The sequence below is a fragment of the Etheostoma cragini genome, chromosome 18 (genome assembly GCF_013103735.1).
Source record: "Etheostoma cragini isolate CJK2018 chromosome 18, CSU_Ecrag_1.0, whole genome shotgun sequence".
NCBI lineage: Eukaryota > Metazoa > Chordata > Actinopteri > Perciformes > Percidae > Etheostoma > Etheostoma cragini.
Genome location: NC_048424.1, coordinates 11629605 through 11651515, shown reverse-complemented (window position 1 = coordinate 11651515; position 21911 = coordinate 11629605). Strand labels below are relative to the sequence as shown.

Below are 21911 nucleotides of genomic sequence, written 5' to 3'. Positions count from 1 at the left end.
GTATTATACATATGAACTGCCAATTAATGACCCTTCAGTAGTGCAATGCAAAATGTTATTATCAGAGTTTAACTGTACTGACTTCTTATTATACTGTAATCCGAGTAATGCTTGGGCAAAGGTTAATTGTTTTCTACTACTCTAATATTTATTAAACACAACAATAATCCTACATACACAGTTTTAACTGGTAAGGAAATTTGACTCTATGCATAATTCATGATATTAACAATACATTCTTTTTAGAAGAAGACATTTGGAAGAAATTTTAATTTACCACTGTATGTTCAGCAATCCTTTATTTGCTTTTTCAAACATCCATTGTCAAACAGGAAACAAACAAACCCCAGACTACCGAAGAACAAAAATAATCTATCAATAACAAATCCCCAATGTATGCAGCGAACACCACAACGCCACTGTGTCTTTGATTCCACGCTGACTGAATTCACGACGCAGTAGCTGGTTGAAGGGGACCAAACCTCACAGAAACACCTGACTTGGTTCCGTTTGACCAGCCACAGCAAGGCGTGTTGCTTCAGCTGCAAGAGGCGGCTGAGCGAGGGGGAGCAGGAAGGGGACATGCTGTGAGGAGGGGTGAGAGACGGAAGGTTATAGGGGTAGAGGACATAGAAAAAGAAGGACATGAGAGAAGAGAAAGAGAGGAAATAGTAGGGGGAAATCTTCTTCGAGGGTTCAGGCCACCATGTCCTCTTCAGCCTTACCTGATGAAACAAACAGAAATAAAAACAATTTTATCACTGAGTCCTTACAGACGTATCCTGCATAGTTACAACACAGAAACAAGTGTCTCTATGCAGATAGTCAGATAGTTCCTATTTAAAGGCTTTGGGAACCCTGAGAGCAGGTGACATTGCCCTATTTCTTTCCAAATCCAGCTTACAGGAGCAAACCCTTACTCTCAGTGACAGCCACACATCTCTGCCCTCCCTCCCCTCTTCCTTTTTTGAGAGCAGTTGCTAAAATGGGTGACAGCTGTGGTCTGTCAATCCTCCTTGACTGTCAGCAGTTGGGGCAGGGCAGGAATTTTGTCAAGAAGTCCCTGAGTAATACTAACTGTGCATGTGTCTGAGCTGAAGGAGAGGGAACAGGCCTTTCACCTGTTGCCCTCTCTCTCTTGCTCACACAGACACACACACACACACACACACACACACATACACACACACACACACACACACACACACACACACACACACACACACACACACATGAACACTGATATCCCCCTCCCATCTCAAGAAACAGACAAAGGCACTCTCAGACAATCGGGCAGAAAAAAAGCTACATCTTCTATAACTGTCATTCATTTTTAAAAATACACATTAAATCAAAAATAAAATCAGTTTGTCTCTACTTCCCAGTGAGGTTGGCGCTCAAGTCCCCTTGAAACCACACACTTCCTTACATTCCATAAGTGATGTATTAATATGGGGATATAAGGAAGCATGTCCTCACAAGGGGCAACAACTGGAGTCACCTCTCATCGGACACAAAGCACCCTTTCACAGTTTCAGAGTAGCAGGAACAACCGGCTTAACAATGGTTAAGTGTGACAGCGCGAGCGAGGAAGGATAGGGTTAAAGAAACACGTGATGATGGCTTAGGTCATCTGCGCCACAGACTTGTCAGACATTCAAACTTTAGTTTGACATAGTTTCAAGTTTGTTGTTTTAAAGTGTGGCCTATTTAAAGTTATTTAAAGTTATTTAAAGATCTTCTAATACAAGGACTCTCTGATACCAAAAGAAAAACTGTTTGTCCCTGACAATAGATTTAAGATTAATACCGCTAATGCAGTTTTTTGATGGGTAATGCTTATGTGAAGCTGAACTCTCTTGTGTTTAAATAACTCTGAAATGGCGAGGCCAAATCTGACTTCCAGCAGACAATCTCTGCTATTTCCTAAATATTATGCCGTGCCAATTCCAAGTCAACAACTGTAATAATGTAATTTCTTAAGAACAGAAATAAGAAATCAATGTTCAAATTGTTCATATTTAAAATGCATTGAAAATATTTTTTTTACTCACCTATATTGAATCCTGCTGCTTCTCCTATGTGGTTTTCTTGTGGTGAGCAGCCGGAGTTGAGCTTGAGGCCACATTGGGTTTGACCAGCCTCTCCTACACTTTCTTGTGGTGACTTCCTTGATTAACCTAACCAACCAGCTCCGAACCAAATTGCTATTAGAAAGCCTGGCCCTTTTTCTCTGATTAGACTGTAGTGAGAATTTCCTGATTCCTTCCTGTGTCACACCTCAGCTTCCCCTCACCTGACAGAGGTGTCAGGCTCTGCCATGGTGTGTTGTTTCTATCGTAAAACGTACGGAAAACAACTGGTTTGACACATGCTTGTTTTACATGGTGCCGCAAATCAAGGAAACTAGAATGACCAAAAAGTCTGCAACAGAACACCATGTCAATGTACTGTCCAGTTGCTGATGTCAAATATCAACCTTTTACATTAACCAACAACTAAAAAACTACAAAAACTTGTTGGTCAGAAAGCACTGGAACACTGTGACCAGAAAAGGCTAAACTCTCAGACCAACCTTACACCTTGTCCCTGAAGCTGCCCTATCCACCCTTCACAGCCCAAAAACTCTTAACTATCCCTTCCCGAGAACCACTCCACAACTTCATCCTGCCCCTCTGCTCTCTTCACCTCAGCTATCCTGCGATCAACCATCCTCTTCCATATCTGGCCCGGTGGATTGTGCCCACAACAGGCCTTGCAGATCGCCCTTTTCTATCCCGCCAGGAGCACCCCCCTCCAAAGCGGCCTCCCACCTGTTGGTGTCCTTTAGAAGCCCGGGCCTCTCCTGTGCCTCCTGTCCGGCCCAATCAGGGCCCTGACAGGGGGGAGCCAGCCTGTGAAATCACACCTCTCAGCTGTTCGCACTGGGCTCGAGATACCCTACACCCCTGCCGTTTCTCTGTTCAGCCCCCACCCCACCCCACCCTGCCCCTATTTTACACTGAATGTCAATGGTTCCTTTTTGGAGGAAAAAAAGAAAAAGGGAGGAAGATAGGGATAGAGAGAAACTGGGAAGCAACTGCGCGATGGGCGTGTTTTATTGGGTTTGGGGGGTACAGGCCGAACAGCAGTTACAGAAGGCCACAAGTCACAGCTGAAGCCAAGGTTGAGTTTCATCCCAGTTTGTTTTCTGCGCTTCTCTCTAGTTTCATTGTATCATTTAAAGTAAAGGAAAAATTGAATGTTGACAAAGCATTCATTTCCACTTTTACTTGATGACATGATGTTGTGCAGATGATGACCTACGTAAAGAAACAAGACAAATCAATTTGCTTAAGATTAAACCAAATTTGGTTATTGATTTGAGAAACATAAACCTTTGTTAATGAAGCACAGGCAATGATATGTGAGGAGTGTGAATGAGTTATACGGGTGCTCTTGTGGCACCATAAACACAAGCAATAAATTCTCCAGTGGCCACAAGGTGACCATCCTGCAGCCATGACACGTACAAAGCAATAATGAATGTAATATAAGATGCATTTTTGCAAAGTGAAATCTCCCCACTGGGAATCAATAAACAGTATAAATTATTACAATTATTTGTGGGGATGGAAAAATCTCAGAAATTGTTAATAAAAAACAGTAAGTTGCCAAATGAAGATCAACAGGTTCTCATTAGCCATCATGTACAAGTATCAGTTTTTTTTTTATCATACTTGCTTATTATCTTCTAGGTGATAATATAGAATCGGTAGATCCTTATATGTCTGTTTCAAAGCATCTGTGTGAGCATACAGTGATTACCAATACTGTAGAGGCAAACAGGCCGGGCTCAGGGGTTCATTTTCCTCTGCTGCAAGCACAAGCCGCTCCACTAAGGTCAACACCTGTGTTCTAAAATCAGCGCTGGGGTTGGGTGTGATAGGAACCCGGGCCTCATTCACAGAAAGCTCGAGCTCAGAAAGGGGGGCTTATGTTGAAACCTAAACCTCTCGCTATTTTCGAGGCACTCGCCATCCACAAATAGCCACCTCATCACATCTTTTTAGCTCCCGTTTTTCTCCGCCACAGGATGTTGTCTAAATTCGACAGTTGTTCAATATTTCCCATGGCTCAAAGCCAGGGTGTATCACAAATGCAACATTTCCACAAATGTCAGCTATGCGCCGAGGCTTTGCCAGATATATCTCGAGTGTTGGGACTATCACATGACTTTCGGTGTTGAGTGGATTCTCGGTCGCTCACACCGGACACAATGGTTAAGACACAAATCATAATCCTGCTGTTCCTCTTAACGGGACAGCTGATCACTGTCACATAACTGGCCGACAAATAGGGCAGCCAAAGTCTCTCATCTAATCATCTGCTTCTCTTTCATCCCGTGTCATGCAAAAGATCTCATCTTACTCTGTGATTTTTTTTTCATCTGTCAACCCCTCTTCCGTTTAATTCATTTGAGTTCAAATCATCAGGCTGCTGGTCAATTTATAGATCTAATGAAAAACAATCATGATCATTTAATGTACCAATGTGATTAACCTTTAAGATTTCCCTACTTTAAAAGTTTAGAGTTCATTTAAAAGAACAATTAAGCCAAATGTGGAAGCAGACAGCCCAGCGGCTTAGCAGTTGTGTTGCATGTTATCGACAAATTGGGTCAGTGAGGTTATTTTTAACCCGTGTTCACATACTGGGGCCCCCGTTTGCTAATCACTTTTTTCCCCTCTGTCATACCCATCTACCCAGTTGCCAATGTCCCACTGATACCGGGGGGGGGGGGGGGGGGGGGGGGGGGGGGGGGGGGGGGGGGGGGGGGGGGGGGGGGGGGGGGGTCACACCACGCTCTTCTTGGCAGGAGGAAATAATTTCCCTTGGGACAGCTAGTAGGAGTTAGACTGACTAACCACAGAGCAGTTTCTTCAACAGTGGATAGCATGGATTTCTATTGGTATAAATAAACTGGCAACTGACACCGGATCAGGTCCTGCACATGCACAGGAAGGGACAACCTCGCACATTAACCCCTGTTCTTTGGAGGAAACTCCCAGCGGGAGGTGGAGAGTTAACCTTAGGTATCCCTTGAAATACGTAAGGTTAAATACATAAAGTTTCCTTCAAAGAACAGGGGTTATTATGCAAGGTCTCTTGACTTAAATCTTCTCAAAACATCTCCCGAGTGAATAAATGAAAAATGTGCGTGTGTGGAGTGAGGTTGTGTTCACAAATACTGCCTCATAGTATTTGCAAAGTAGGTTTAACAAAGAATGGAAGTGTGAGAGATTCTGTAGATTAGAATGTATTGTGTGTATAACTTGGAAACTAGAGCAAAGAGCAAAAAGACACCGCACGTAAGAGAGAAAAAGTCCCACCATATGAGGAAGTAAAAACCTAAGATTTAAAACGGACGAAGGATAACAATGCTTCAATGAGAAACCAACATTTAAAGTGAGCTGCTACAGCCTGACAAAGATTAGACAGAGCCATGTTGCTGACTCATTACGTTGTCTGACATTAATGCCACTCTCTGTCCTTCCCTGGGCACACCAGTTGCCAGGGCTGAGGTTGACACAGCTGTTGCAGGGAGCCTGGTACTGTGTGGTGAAGCGATGGAGCAGAAAGGGCAAAGGTCACTGGCATTTAGGCTAAAAGAGAGAACAGGTGATGGAGAGGTGGAGGCAACTCACTTCCAAAGGGGACAGGAGGCATTTAGATGGATGCTTTGAGGTTACTGCATTTGAATGAAGGACTGTAAAAGCTATTCTAATGATGCAGATCTTACTAAGAATCTCTTTATAGCTCTTTGTAACAATTTACATAGCAAATAGCATATTTCACATTTATATATATATCATAACCAGGGTTAAAAATGAGCACCATCCACCAGCCAAATGGCTGGTAGATTTTCTTCACTCAACAGCTAAAAAAACAATGAAAATATAATGAGTGGCTTTACTACCCCTTTGGCTGGTGAACAAAAAAGTTAATTTTGAACCCTGATCATAACATACATGTTTTATTTATATAATATTTTATTTTGTTGTTATTTTTGATCGAAATGAAATAAATGAATAAATAAATAAATAAATCAAAAATATGGATTTCTTGAAATATGGCAGCCTGATTAGGCTCGGATTGTTTACTAAAGCAGCAAAAGGTGTAATGACAGGAAACGTACCTCTGACTTTTCTCACCAGCAAAACATTTTGGACATAAAAGCGTTCTGGGTGTTGCCCTGGGGCCTGTGTCCCCCTTTAAATGGCCCTGTTGTATTGGCCAGACGGCCTCTGGGGGACCGGGTGACAGGTAAGCTCCAATCTGGATCAGTATACAGGTCCAACCAGAGTATGTTATTTTTCTCACAAATTAGGCAAACCTCTGTTTAAAATGTAAAAGAGAGAGAGGAGGATTTAAATGACATAATAAATTAAGTTTATTCCTAAAGTCCTTAATTGCAAATGCATACTTTTTTTTTTTTTTAAACACTGGTTGTTTGTATAAAAGTGTCTTTAACACTAGTGAAAACTGAACTCTCTGGTCAATGACGATATGCACAAAGTCTGATTTCCATTGATTACAATAGCTTATTAACATACGCACAATTCATAATCATTAACTTGTTTCAGTGCAGAAAAAGGCTGAAATTGCAGAACGTCACTTACAGCACACACAAACCTGTGTATCAACTCACCTGTATCTCAACAGTACAGCATAATGTAGATACATCCATGTAAAGATGCATCCAAGCAGTAACAATCACTTTGTGTGGTAATTATCTCAATATCTCACTGTGTAAGATTTACAAATATATATTAACGCTATACTCACATTTTTCTAGTTTCCTGATCATTTCTTATTAAAGTTTCCAAAAAAGGAATTAGATTTGGCACTGTTAAGAAAAATAGAGTCAATATTGTTTTTGGTGTGTTGACTCCTGATAGAACCACTCCATTAAAACACATCAATATTCATTAATTATTGAAACCTTTTTCTTGAATTCTGTTTGTTTGCATGTGGACAAATTTGTGTCACTTGCAATCAATTGGAAGAGTACCAACTGAATACTAATTTCTCCCACAATGAGTACCAAAGTACACAGTCATTTCCAGCATCGTCCCTATGAATGTGTTACGTATCGGTTCATTTTTGGAAGCTATTAGAAACCCTGGGAACAGTGAAATAAAGGTGCCAATGTAATTTGTTTGCACAGATCACACGCTCAACTCATCCACATGCTGCATTCATGATTGCCTTTGTCAGACCAACATATTGTTTTAGTTTAAATTGATAATACACTGCATTTTTTTAACCTTTTTAACCTTTATTAAGCCCCTTTTGTCACTTACTCGAGGCCAGCTTGTGAGAAAAGATATCTCTTTTTATTTTATCAACACATACACTTTTGTATCATATAACTCCAACTTTTCTCCAATCCTCAAAAGTTTGTTTGAAAATGTTCTCCCTTGCACTGTATTAGGAACATATTGTCTTTCCTATAGTCCTGTCAGATGAATGAATGTAGAGCAGCTTATGGACACCCGAGCTCCTGCGTGTGTGTGTGTGTGTGTGGGGGGGGGGGTCAGTCAGCTGCCCAACTCCCACCAAAAGGGACTGACAACTGCAGGAGAGGCAGTGACAACAGCAGCAGCAGCAGCAGTAGTGACACCTAAGATAAAACAAGAGATGGGGTTTATGGTGGGCAGAGAGAGGGGGGGATCAGCTGAATCAGCCACCCAGCTGAGGATGTTTGAAGCAAGAGTCAGCCGTGATCAATGGTGGTCTCTGTTCCATCCCGCAACCTGTTCATCTTGTTAAAACAATACATTTTAACAAGATATATGGTTTAAGTCTCTATGAACTCCAAAACTCAGTATTTGCTTCCTTAATCTGCATTAGATTGTAAGAAACACAACAAATTTCAAGTTCCTAAATAGGTTTTACGTCAGGTTTTAGTTGAATTATTTGTGGCATCTGAACAGGGAGAACTCCATCAGCTCTTAAGGGATAATTGAGGTAGAAATGCTTTTTCACTCTGTGCTGTAAAATGTCTGAATAACACAGATAAATAAGGACAGTCATGGAATGTGATTTCCTCCTGTGTTAAATATTGGGAACATTTTTATCCAGATCACTGCTTTTCTACATAATGTTAAAAGGTGGTAAGATTACAATTTCACGTTAAAATATCAATACAAAGTAGATTAAAACAGTGTCTAGTTGGAGCTCTTTGTTAGGATTCAGATGTCTTTAAGTAGCCAGCAGTTGTTTACCCTGTGAACTTCTCCTGTTTTTATTTAATGACTCAATATTTCACCAAAAGCTAAGACTAGACAAAAAGTTAAAAACATTAAATCTTCTTTCTTCTCCCATTAATCACCTCACAGCCCCTCCAATTTATCTTGTGACCCTTTGGAGGGGCCTGACCCATAGGTTGGGAACCAATGAACTAAACAACACAACTGTATATAAAGTTATTAATACTAGCCCTCAACTAGCTAAAACAGTAAAATGCTAATCAAACATGGATGCATATTTAATAAAGTAATATGAAATGTGAATCACAAGGGCCTATTTTATACCAAACAAATACTTTGACTTTAATATTTTATAGAAAATAGCTGTCAATACCTCTGCACTTTTAGGCAGGATTTTGACTGAGGTCTTAGGTAACAAAGTACAAATACTTTGTTACCTAACTTAAGTAGAAATGTTGGGTATCTATACTTTACTGGAGTAATTATTTTACTGCAGGATTTTACTTCTACTCCTTACACTTTCACGCAGTTATCTGTACTTTCTATTCCTTACATTTTAAAAATAGCCTCATAAGTCCTATTTCAGTTTGGTTTGGTTTCATTTCATTGTTAAAAAACAATAACAAATAAAAAAAAAACTATCCAGATAAATTGCGCCATCCGAATAGAGTGAATCCGTTGCCCTCACAGATTCCTGCAGCTAAGCTTGGATGTACATTTCCATCTAATAAACGCTATTGATAACACAGCTCTGAAGTTTGACTTCTTGCACCATTACAATACTTATAAGCAACTAGTCATCATATCTTCCGCTCCATGAAACACGTTACTGCTCAGTAGTACACACACATGGTTCTTTAATGTATTTGCATTGTACTAAAATGCGTTCATTTTCAATGGGCATAGATGCGGCTAAAACAGGTGCATCCCAAATGTTCAACATTAACATTTCAATGTAAGATTTTAGTCATCATGGCCTTTAGGAAAATGTTTTTTGGGGGGATGGGGTTGTGCACTACAGGCCCCTGTGACGCAGCCTAAGCTTTTGTCCTTAATGGCATTATTTCACCCTTATATTACTTTTGCTTTTTTACTTTAAGTAGTTTTAAAACCAGTAATTTTACATTTTTACTTGAGTAAAAAGCTTGAGTTGAAACTTCTACTTCTACTCTAACTATTTTTAAACCATAGTATCTATACTTCTATCAAAGCATGTGAATGCTTATGACACCCCTGGATTTTGACAGCAGGACTTACTTGAAATGGAGTATTTTCACATTTTGGTAGTATTGGTACTTTCACTTAAGTAAAGGTAGGTACTTCCACTACTGATAATTTGTGTGCACTGAATAATAATTATACAAGACTTAGTACAATAGTTATAAATACAGTAATTACATAGTTTTTTAGGCTGTGTCCATTCAACCCTTCACCCACCCAACACCTCCTCTCGTCCTCTCCAACCCCCTCTTGGGTGGTAACAGCTGTGGTGTCAACCCATGGGCAGGTGGGAGAAACCTATGTGGGGCATCCATCCCCCCTTTTTTCCCCTCTATTCTCTCTCTCCAGCCAAATAATCACACACGCACACACACACACACACACTTTTCACAGGTGTGGCCATTTTGTATTGCTGGAATGTGCTCTGTGTTTGTAACTCATAATGTAGCCTATGTCTGATCTCCCACATTGATGACATTCCAAAGGCAAATATCTCCCTCTTCCCTGTCCCTGCGTGTAGTTGTCCCTCCCCAGGGACTGTCAGCTACCAGAGTTCATCTATTCATCAAAGGTCCGACCATAATTTACACTAAGGCCCACAAGCTTTTCCCTACACTTACAGCTCGATGGTTTAAAATGTGAACTGGGACTATTTTTGTTAAGACACGTTGCTTGCATCATGAGCTCCAAAGCTCTAGGTACTTAAAAGCACTTTATATCCCAATGTGACAATTTGAGGACATTATGATTCTTAAAAGAAATAATTTGCTGATATTTAACCAACTTTGTATTGTTGGTAGTAAGTTTTAATTAACTATGTTAAACTTCCCTCCAACTTACCAGTGCCAGAGAACGTTGTTGTGATTATGATTTGTCTTTATCTGATTTCTGTCCTAAAGCTACCTTAAACTTTAAAATGGTTGTGGAACAAGTGCACAGAGCCTGCTGTTTGTTATTAAGGCATGGTTACGGATGAAAAAAATGCATAGAAATGCATGCATGCATTTGTTTATTTAACAATAACAACATAAATAAAGATAAATAAATATCAGTATTTTTGACTGATGATGTAGGCCTTTTTGCTTTTTGTTAATTTGGATTTTGTGAACAGCGACCTGGCAAAGTTGGGTGTGCAGTGAAGAGGGACACTGTCATTTAACTTGAGGATTGGAATTCAAGAACTCATATCAACTTTGCTGCAGTATTGTGCAAGGCACTGAAACAAGAAACTGAATTTTCTCATCTTTCTTATCCATTTCCATCCAATGTGAAAAGAGTAGGCTATGTCCTAAATAATTAAGTTGGACAAATTAACTTGTCCAGTGTATGACACAAAGAACATTGTACGGGCTTTAACTTGTCCCGTCGCCAATTATTCTGTGTCAAAGTTTAATTTCCATTTGACTCTTTACAGATATTAACTGAATATTACCTCATACTGTTTTGTTTTTATTTTGTGTCACCCTCGAAGTGGGAACACGTGTGCTGGTCTAGTTTCTGGGGACAGTTTTAACAAGCGGACTGACTGGTGCGACGAGTCGTATAACGTTAGCGAATATTCGCATTAACGTTGAAAACTCGTTAATATAAGAGTACGTAGCTGAATAAACAAAATCAAAAAGATTTGTACTTAAAAGGCAAATATTCTTGAGCTTTAACAGTTTGGCTTTGTTGAGGTTATTCAGCACGAGCCCAACTGTAAAATACTTTATTCTGCTTACTGTTTACGTGCATTTTCAATTTTATTTTTAGGTTCCATGATGAAGAATTATAGCTGCGTATCCACCGTTAGCTTAGCTACATTTCTGCTGACACACTGTGCACGTGTGTTATAATAACCTCTGGTTCGTGTCTTCTCTGTAGGCAATGCTGTTAACCGCTAGCCGCCTGTCCAAAGTGCTGCAGCTCACCCTGGCGGTCATGAAACCTGATGCTGTAGCTCACCCTGTGATGTTAGAGGTGAGTTCACACCACCTCACTGTCCGCCAGTCTTACACAGGTCATTGAACTTCTGGTGTCTACAAACTTATTCAGGTACACTCCTTTTAGCGACGAAATATCGTCTACTTTAATCAGCTATATTGGTGACTCTTCCAGAGTGAGCAGTGGTAAAGTGATCAAGAGTAGCCTATGTGTTGACCTCTGTCATTTATGAAATATATTTTATATTGCTGCCTGGTCTGCCCTTTAACTGTCTATGGTTCTGCCAATCTTCCCAACCCCTTGTCACGTGACCAATTAAGGTTACCGTGGCAATTATCCAATTCCAATGCCATCATGCAATTATCCTTTTTGGGACTTCTCTATAGAAAATGTGTATCTGGATTTGTTTAAAATCAAACAAATGAAAAAATAATGAATGTGAGGTTTTATTTAGCATGTTGTATGTAAGATATGTCCTCCCCCCCACGTCTCCCCTGACTGTTTATTGGTATCCCCCATGGTATCCCCCCAGGCCAGCCCACACTTAAAAAATCCAGCCGAATAAATGTAAAAGCATCAAAACTTTCTGACTGACTAAATCTAGTAATTGTAGTTGGTTGGTCCCCAGTGGATTCCTTTAGCATATTGTGGGTTTAGTTTAGTGTCTTTAATTATCTGCTCTAGCTTTTCCAAAGTTTGAGACACAGATATGGTAATAAAAGACCATAATTATATAAAATTGCATATTTTTTATTAAAGACATAACATTTTCTTCGAGGAAATATCCCTTAACCTCCATTTGCTTACTTGATAAATTCACAAGCCCCACGGCCTCAAAGTCATGAAAGTGGCGTATAATCATAAAATATTGTATTAATTAAAGCCCCAAAAAGTGGACCACCTGTTGTCATCTTACTTAAGAGAAGGGGGATCTTTGGTATCCAAATATTTGGTTGTGATCATCCCTCTGGCTGCTCTTTTACCAGCCTCTAGCACATCATTGCAACATGCTTGTCCTTTTCCTTCTAGCTTTTGAAACAAATCTCCAAACATATTTAGATATAGTTTGATTATTACATGCATCATCATATCAGCTACAGTATGGTACAAGGTAAACTCATTCTTCTTCTTCCAGGCTCTCCACCAGAGAATCCTGGACAACAACTTTGTGATTGTTAGATGCAAAGATCTTGTGTGGAAGCGACAGGACTCTGAGAGGTTTTACGCCGAACATTCAGGTGTGTGGACGCAACTCATCTCTGTTCAAATGTGTTTAAAAGTGGTGCTTTGTTGATCATATCTGACCAAACAGTTGAGATGGTAGCCGGTTTTAGCAGACACATTATAATTCCTGTGCACTATGTGTATTCATCTTTCAATGTATGCTATGTATTTATTGACGGTAAGACGAGTGCTTTGGGACCGTCTACAAACTACAACACAGAAAAGAGATACAGAAATATAAAAAAAAAATAGGGATAGGATTATTTCTTTTAAGTAAGAGCTGTAGTAAAACCAGCAGGAGACACGTTTATAATTGAGGTAAGTTTGGAGACACTCCCTTATTTAATCATTAAATTAATATTTTTGTTGAATCTCTTTGCGGTGTAGTTTTGTAGATGGTCCCTTAGTCTTTCCGTCTCAACACCGGAACCAAACAGAGCTGAATTAGCACAACTTTAATGCATTTCTTTCACATCTACAGCAGTCAGATTCACTTTGTTTACTCACTCACAAAAGGAATCACTTCACATGGTAAAGGCACTTTTAATGACATTTCGATAATGTTAAGAGGCTAAAAACACGTTTAAAACTTGCCCTCTTTCAACGTCCTGGGTGCAAACTGTCAAAGGAGCATATATTATGGTGTAGGCAATCAGCTTTTTTAAAATTTTCTCGCTACTTACAGCACTTAGAAAACAGAGCTATGTGTAGAAAACCAGCCAGAATTCCCCTTTTTTTATGTTAATCTTGATCTCTATAAATATGCGAGTACTTTCGATTGAAAGAACCCTGACCTGAATCGTTGCAGGCACCACTGAGTAGATTCAGTAGCAGTTCTGTGTGTATTTGTAGCTCATCCATTTTGTGTGTGATTGATCTGTTGTTGTTCCATGTTGTAACCTAACTAGGAGAATATCGCTGACAACACACAGAGGAGCCTTTTGAGTTTGATGGTCCTTATTTATTCAAACCCAAGAATACAGTGTAGGTGAATTAAAACAATGTCTGACTTGAAAACGCATCTTGATGTTACGTAAGGGCCCTGTTCATGTTGTACAGGCATATTGATTACATTGTGTGTCTGTTAAGAGGAACAAAGGCACTCTATAACCTGCCCCGTTATCTGCCGTTCTAGCTCAGTGGAAGCTTGTACACGTAGCTGCAGCTACTCAGTGTTGCCTGCACTAATTTAGGTCGAGGGTTAATCAAAAGTACTCGCATATTTATAGCGTTCAAGATTAACATCAAATTTCTCTTTTTAAGCTAATCACAGTTGGATTTTGTTAATGCTCTGCTTAACTTGCTTTGGTTTGCTTCTTAGGACGATTCTTCTACCAAAGACTTGTTGAATTCATGTCAAGGTAAACCTCCACAACATTATACATGTTCATTTACCAATCCAAGACAGCAGTGAATGAATTTCTGATGCTTTGATGCATTTAGATAAATGCTGTTTTCTGTCTGATTCTGTTCTCACAATAACAGAGACATTTCTATACCACATAACCCACTTGGCTGATGCAGGAAAAGCACACGCTAATTGATGGTGCTCCAGTCACATGCTTAGCCAATGTTACCAACAGGAATTTTGATTATCAACAGCCCTGGAGCAATTTTCTGAAAGTCACCATGTAGGCTTCTCACTACAGCTCCACATGGCGCTCTCTGGATTGTAAAATTTGCTTAAATTATAGATCGACCAATATGGATTTTTTAGTGCCGATACAGATTTAATTTTATTCACAAGCCTTTGCCGACGATGGACACGGGCTGCCGATTTTCTCGAGCCGATATTTGAAGCCGATACTGCTTTTACTCCTTTAATTTACATCATAAAGATGTAAACCTTGCCACACTGGATTTTTTTTCGGAATCGGCTCTGCCATTTCTTAAAGAATAATAATAAACAGAAACACAGATGAGCAATGTGCATCATATGGATGGGTGCACTGCATATATGGAACTGTGCAAGGGTAAAAGGCTTTCATCAACATCTACCACACAGTGTGACATATTGCATGCAGGACAGATATAATCCGGTCCACACATTTAAATAATTTAAGAAAACAAACCTGAAAAGTGGCCATTGAAATAAAGTGCTTCATTTGTAATTTAAGACTGTCATGGTGCTAGTGGTGGAGGGGCGGTTCATGGTCTGCATGTGAACTGCAGCGTCTCTAGCAACACAGAGCTGCCTGTCTGTAAATTATACCGGGAAAAACATCGGAGAACGCAGTAGCCCCGTATCGGCCGATGCTGATACACGTAGAAACGCAAATATCGGCTGGCCGGATAAAATCACTTCTGGTAATCACCTTGTCACATTCCTCTCCAGCAGTAAATCAGTAGTTGCTATAGCAACCTTTCACTGGACGTTGTAGGTGGTTTTGGAGACATAGGAAGCATCCTCAGCATGCCAGCCAGTCAAGTTAAAAACAGCATAAATTGGATTTGTATGAAGAGTCCATAATTGTCTCTGTTGAAGCACAGAATGCATCCAATGTTTAAAAATCAAATGTGCATAACAGCCACTTAGAGCAGTATATGGTTTTGCAATGAATGGAAGCCTGCATGGCTGGTTCATGACCACTCAAACTGCTGTTAAATTCTCTCCCTTCAGTGGTCCGATGCGAGCGTATATTTTAGCCAGAGAGGACGCCATTCGTCACTGGAGAGAACTTATGGGACCAACCAAAGTGTTCAGAGCCAGATACACCTCGCCTGCTACTATCAGGGCCCAGTTTGGACTCACAGACACACGAAACACAACTCACGGATCAGGTAGGAAGTGTGTTAAGTGACGTAAGACTCCTCAGGGCTTCTTATGCAGGCCAACAGGTTTACCTACAGTATGGGATGTCCTACACCCATCACATTGGCTTATCAAATCACAAACATGCTCCCAGGTTTTTAGATGGTCATATTTTCAATCTCCATTCTCTCCAGATTCTGTTGAGTCGGCACAAAGAGAAATCCATTTCTTCTTCCCAGACTTCAGTGTGGAGGAGTGGGTGGAGAAAGAAGAGCCATCGTTCAGATCCGGACAAATGCATTACGACCACCAGAAACAGATTCACACACTTTTAACAAAAAGCTGAACCAGAACTGCTGTTACAGTCTCTGATCCCCCCCGAAGGACCACTTAGAAACCCTGCCATTGTTCGTCAATTGCTCATACAAAGAAGGCAAGCTGCCAGAGAAGATGCTACAATCCTACTGGCTATATTTCATGTATACTGTGTGACGAGCCCAGAACAGTGCACGTTTGTCACCAAAGTTCCTCAAAGTGCCAATATGTTTGTTTTTGTCAGTAAAACTGAGTTTCCTTGAACATAGAAAAGATATATACAGCTTACAAAGTCATTAAAAGAAGCACCATAAATGTTTTTTTATGTATTTATTTTTATTAGAAAACATTAATGGCTAGATAAGAAAATGTAACACTGTATTGTACAAAACGAGACAATGTAGAAATGTTTTTTATACATTGTCATCACAAACTCCTGTCCAGGCATCACTGTAAATAGTGCAATCGTCACAATCAGTTTCACCTTCCTGAGCCTTTCAGATTGTGGTACAGCAGCAACTAAATGTTATGTATCAAGGCTAAATAACAAAACTACATCAATAGTTTGTGAAAATTCAATTGTGGAAAAATAGTTCCACTTATTTAGCATCTTAAAAATAGGGGTGCCAAGCAATGATTTCCTGTCTTCTGTGATGTACTATGAATTCTTGATTTGTTTTTGTTCTGTCACTGTATGTAATGTAAAATGTCACATTTTGTATCTTTTCTTTCCAACCTAGAGTTTTACATGTCAATCTCTTCAAGACAGCACTTTGTTGTTACAGGCACCATAGAAGTACATCTTAAATATAATAGGACTAGTTAAACTTTTGATGAGTCATGTTTTCAATATGACAATCAAAATTGTACAGTTCAGCGTCTCATCCATCTTGTGCTTTCTTTAGCTGTCAGACCTTGAAGATGTTTCCACAACAACAACACCATCTGTTCACTTGCTTCACCAGTCTTCTTCCTTTTTTCTTCGGCTTCTTCCAGTCTCCCCTGCACTCAGGTGTTTTGTGTGGCCACCTGTTTGAGGCTTTCCACGGGTTTCATAACCTCGTAGGTGGTGAGGGACTTCTTCACCTTCCCGTTCTTGTCCAGCTGATGGATGCTCTGTGTCACTGTAATGGTCACCTGCTTGGTCGACATCCGATTGTCTTGCCATTTTGTCTGATGACGGGGAATAAAAGATGGGACGTTATTAAAAACTATTCAGTTCACATTAACTATTACGTATGACAAATCATCAGAATTCTCACTTTTGAGAAGCTGGACGCAGCAAATGTTTGGCAAGTCTTCTTTAAAACAAGGACTAAAACCATTATTTCATTATCAAAATAGATGTCACTTATCTAATGGTCGACTAATCAATTATTTTACTGCTGTTTGAGCTCTAACTTAACATGTTAGCTGGCCATAAAAATGTACGACGACAAAGATGGATGGATTGATTCTCCATAACTTAACTACAATTGGTCTCCCGCAGTTTTGTTACTTCTACTCAACAAATGAATAGAAACGAAAAGGTGCTTTGATATTCTACATTGGTGGAGCGTCTTACAATCTCTTCAGTGTGTAGAACACTTCTGCGCTGCACTGTGATGCCAGAAGATGTCTCCTTGACTGGAGAGTCCGGTATTGCAGGGGGGCTGCTGGGTTTCACGTCTTTCAGACTGGCTTCAGACACGGCCGAACAGACCTTTAGGTAAGCCTGAGCAGGGGGAGGGAGGCAGTCCTCGAAGAAATCTGGAACAAAACAAAAGCTCAGCTTTGTCTGAAAGCTTGCTTTACAATCCTGGATGTGGGGGTGAATTGGTAACATGTACTTTTCTGTTAATCTGTTAAGACTTCAAGTGTAATTCAGAGCACAGGCTTGGTTACAAGGCCCTGCTGCACATAGATGCGGGAGGCTTGTGGGTGTTTCAGCTGAAATGTTTTTTTAAGATTATTTTTTGGGGGCTTTTACCTTTATCGCATAGAGACAGTGGATAGGCATGAAAGAGGGAGAGAAATGTGACACGCAGCAAAGGGCAGCAGGCTGGATTCAATCAGGACTCAGCCAACGTGGGTAGAACGCTCTTACTGGGTGAGCTAGAGGCTGCCCCCAGCTAAAATCTGTTTTTTTAATGTAGCTGTAAACGAGGTAGAAACATCCACTCACCATTCTAATAAACCCAATCAGAATCAGAAATGATTTTAGTAGAAAAACAAACATGCTAACAAACAGATCAATATAAGGAGTTATTATATGTTTTATATGGAGTTATCTAGAAACGGTATGGTATAACAATGCATATAAATGTGATGTAATAATTAAGAAACAGAAAGGCGCTCACAGTATGGTATTAAGCCGTAATATTAATTATGTTGACAACAGATGAGCCATTTCGGAGATAACCACATAATCTGAGATTAGTAGTAATTTCTGTAAAATAAAAAAAATCAGACTAATAAGTGTTACTGGATCTCTTTAATAAAGAAATGAGGGGCTTCTACGACAGGCTAATTAATTATAAATTAGTTATGCACTCTTTCAAAATAAAGAACAACCAACAAATGGTGTATTTCAGCCCTGACAACATATTAATATCACACTATGTATGATTTTAGGTAGTGTAGAAGTGAATCATTTGTAAATCTAACAGCATTAGACAGAGGTTGAAGCTTATTGGTAGCGTACAGGTGCATTACTGTCATGAATGACCTAATCTGACTGCAGTGTGGAGCAGTGAAGTGTCATGAATCATGGAAACCCTCTGAATATCGCCCTGAAGTGGTATTTGGTGTGGACATCATGTGGATGATGGTATTGATGGTTTGTATATCTCCTAATAGTGATGTGTAAACATGAACTGAAATATTCCAGGATTCGCAACACAAAAAGAACAAGACTTTTTAAAGGAAATTCTACACAATAATGTTAAAAATCATAACCATATATTACAGATGTACATGTCTGTTACATTATTGTGGAAACACTGTTTGATACAGTCTTTGTAATTGCAAGCGACTGATTCATTTGACAAATTATGGATCTGTTTTTATCTCTACACAGTGGAAGATAACTTAATTGTCTTTCAAAATGACATCAAGGCTGCTCCGCCCGCATTTCCTAACAGCTGTGTGTGTTACCATGAGAACTTGGTCTTGTCTCAGCACAGTGGCTTTTGATGTAGCCTATTATGTCCATTCATTCATTTCCTCCTGGCTTCAAAGAAAATGCACCCGCAATTCAGTGAGACATGAAGAAAAACAGTAGAATCATAGTCAGAGTGTTTGTGAGCTGTATGTGGTGAATAACTGAAAAGAACAGAGGTTTTTAAATGCTTAGAATGTTGCTTTTCTTTGTGTCGTTCTACTTAGTTCCAGCATGAGGGTCAGCAAAACTACTATTTCAATGTCTGTGTGCATGATGGCTCCTTGTTTCAATCAACCTTACAAAGCCTCTGAAAGTGTTTGATGTCAAAGAAGAAACTGTGTTACAACTACAGGATTTTTCCTACAGAGAAAAGCAGATACGTGTCACACTTCACTTTGATGTGAAGAGTGTAAAGGAGCCCACTCATTGATAATCCAGTCAAATCACTTACAGCATACTATAAGCCTGTGAGTAATGTGAATAACAGCAAATCGTCTAAATAGCCCAATGAAAAAGAAAAGCACATGTAGTTTTAACTATTATCATAATGAAAATAAAATTGGATTAGCAAATGTATCGTATTCTGCGGTGTGGACCTAATTAAGTACTAATTTATCAAACCAAAATGTATTATTCATTTGTTCAGCAGTTCAATTACTGCCCATCCCTGTTTTCAGACCAATTTAGTATTAATTCATACATCCACTGAGCCGTAAAGGATTTTTCTTACCAGGGCTGATTGTTTTTTCAATAGTGAAGTCAGGCTCCGAGTTCTCTGAGGGAATGCTATGGATGGATGACAGGGGGATATCAGTGTCTGTGCTGGTCAGCCATGTTGACTCCGTCTCCTTGGTCCAGCTCTCCAGGTATCGAGGCTCCAGAGCATCGGTCCTGCTCCCCCCACAGCCCATAGCTCTGCCTCAGACTCAGGGCACCCACACTTCCAGCTGGACTTCTCTTCAGAGCAAAAAAAGAAAACCAGAGAAAGCAGACAGAAAGCTGTGATATTGACTAATTGAACTGGCATTTTGTAGAAGATAAACAATGAATCTAGAAAAGAATTGGCAGATCAATCAATGATGAAAATAATTATTAGTTGCAGGCCTCAAATAAATTCTGTACAGTTCAATTCTGTAGGCCTACATGTGACCAGAGAATGTCTCATATGACATTAACACAAACACGTAATACTTACAGCACAGCACACAGCTGTGGCAAGAACCAAGTGTCCTCATAAGAACACGCTCCAATGACTTCTATCCTTAAATTAGTAGGTTGAGTGGTCCCTTCAGTCTTAACAAAAATTGTGTTTACAGTTCCCTATGTGCATCTGAAGGCCCCATCTTCTGATGGTCAATCAAGTGAAGGAGGCCGTATTACACAGGAGCCGATAGATCATCAAAACCAGCTCATCCCCTGGGAGAAACAAGCAGAGGGAGGGGGGCTGAGGAACGGATGACTTCTTATTCATAATATGTTCTTACTGTAAGTCAATTCATTAGGCAGACTCAATACAACTAAAGCTTGGCTCTGCCTGATAAGTATACACACACAAGCACTGGATCACTTCATCACTGTCCCCTTCAGATGAGTAACCAACTGTTTGTTATATGTCCTTGCTGTGTACGATTTGCTGTGCTGTTCTGCACATATGGTAGTCTATCTATCTATCTATCTATCTATCTATCTATCTATCTATCTATCTATCTATCATCGAACATCTGGTCAATTACTGAAATCAACACATCATGTAAAACAAAAAGAATAGCACAGTTTCATCACTGATCAGTAGGCTATTATTCAGGGTTATTGAAACTATTTCAATCGGGTTTCGCTGATGAAATCTGAATTTCCGTAATGTATACCGACACATAATAAGCTGTTCAATCTGGTCAAGACTAGCCTGCTTCTTCTTCATTTAATTAGGCCTATCTTTCCCACGGACAAATAGAATCAAATTAGGGAACCCAAATGGTCATAATGCCGCCTGTATGGTAAAAGCTATGGTAAAGGCGCATGTTGGGTAAATGAATACCGAAATAAATCTGAAAAAGAAAGAAAAAGAAAACTGTATAGCAACCATAGTGTGAAATGAATCAAAACATAAACGCCGTATGATGCCTGACAGAAACGCGAACAACGCATTTTAATTCGACTAACATAAAGAAAACAGACACCGCGCAGTAAAATAAGATAAAGGCTTACAGATGGTGGCATCTCCGTGTGCTCCGTGTGCTCCTCCGTCACACAGACGGTCAATATCACAGTCCTCCGCTCGGTGAGCGGCTGTCCGCACCATCCGCTCCTACAGTCTTCCTCTTTACCTGAGAAAAGCTGGATTTATCAAGAATGAATGGCAGATCATCCAGCCTCTCGTGGTGAAGATAGGGAGGTATGTGTCTGTAAATGTAAAGTAGCCTATGTGAGGGAATTATACCTCAGCTGTTGCCAGTTAAACTTTAAAAACAACATACTGTGTGGTAACCTACTTGGGCTTATCTGTCATTAATGGATTTTCTGCTTCATAACCATAATTGCATTTTTGGCCCATCTCACACACACACACACACACACACACACACGCACACACACACACACACACGCACACGCACACACACACACACACCACTAAGTGCCTTTGAGCTCTTAGCTTTCTGCTCCCAGCACCCCAATAAGATGGTCACTACTCTACCACAAGAGGACAGTCACAGCTCACCTCTGGAGATAAAGAACTGGGCTGGTAAATGACACGCTATGTTCCCATAATATCAATTAACCCTTTTGTGTTTAAGGATTAACACTATTTGTGATATGGGTGGTTGTTTGGTTGGAATATCGTTAAATGTCATCAAAAAGATTCACAGATCAGAGATGTACAACAGACTATCACAAGAAGGTGCTGGATGCAAATGTAATGTAGATGAAAAAATGCACACTTACATTTGGAAACAGTTTAAGGTCCCATGGCATGAACATTTCACTTTATGAGGTTTGTTAACATTAACATGAGTTCCCCCTGGCTGCCAATGGTCCCCTAGTGGCTGGAAATGGTGATAGGTGTAAACCGAGTCCTGGCTAT

General features: G+C 39.9%; 2 protein-coding genes and 1 long non-coding RNA gene across 5 annotated transcripts; 1 reads left to right on the top strand and 2 right to left on the bottom strand.

Annotated features, from left to right (window-relative positions):
• Positions 1–282: 282 nt before the first annotated feature.
• On the bottom strand, positions 283–2928 carry LOC117961423. Its single transcript, XR_004660400.1, has 2 exons — positions 2055–2928; positions 283–725 (listed from the first exon to the last, which is right to left on the bottom strand). It is a non-coding gene; the product is annotated as an uncharacterized LOC117961423 (long non-coding RNA).
• An 8006-nt stretch (positions 2929–10934) lies between these two features.
• Positions 10935–15786, top strand: nme6 (NME/NM23 nucleoside diphosphate kinase 6). 2 transcript variants are annotated; one of them, XM_034900061.1, is made up of 6 exons: positions 10935–11004; positions 11340–11435; positions 12535–12637; positions 13945–13984; positions 15244–15404; positions 15570–15786. In XM_034900061.1, the coding sequence occupies exons 2-6, from the start codon at positions 11343–11345 to the stop codon at positions 15719–15721; spliced, it is 549 nt and encodes a 182-aa protein (XP_034755952.1). In that variant the 5' UTR covers positions 10935–11004; positions 11340–11342; the 3' UTR covers positions 15722–15786. The 2 variants fall into 2 exon arrangements, with proteins under 2 accessions (XP_034755952.1, XP_034755951.1); XM_034900060.1 differs by having other exon boundaries at positions 10960–11068.
• A 313-nt stretch (positions 15787–16099) lies between these two features.
• baalcb (BAALC binder of MAP3K1 and KLF4 b) lies at positions 16100–21399 on the bottom strand. Of its 2 annotated transcripts, none has more exons than XM_034900063.1 (5): positions 21038–21399; positions 20028–20248; positions 19563–19789; positions 17255–17445; positions 16100–16863 (listed from the first exon to the last, which is right to left on the bottom strand). In XM_034900063.1, the coding sequence occupies exons 3-5, from the start codon at positions 19741–19743 to the stop codon at positions 16699–16701; spliced, it is 537 nt and encodes a 178-aa protein (XP_034755954.1). In that variant the 5' UTR covers positions 19744–19789; positions 20028–20248; positions 21038–21399; the 3' UTR covers positions 16100–16698. The 2 variants fall into 2 exon arrangements, with proteins under 2 accessions (XP_034755954.1, XP_034755955.1); XM_034900064.1 differs by having other exon boundaries at positions 17255–17439.
• Positions 21400–21911: the final 512 nt, after the last annotated feature.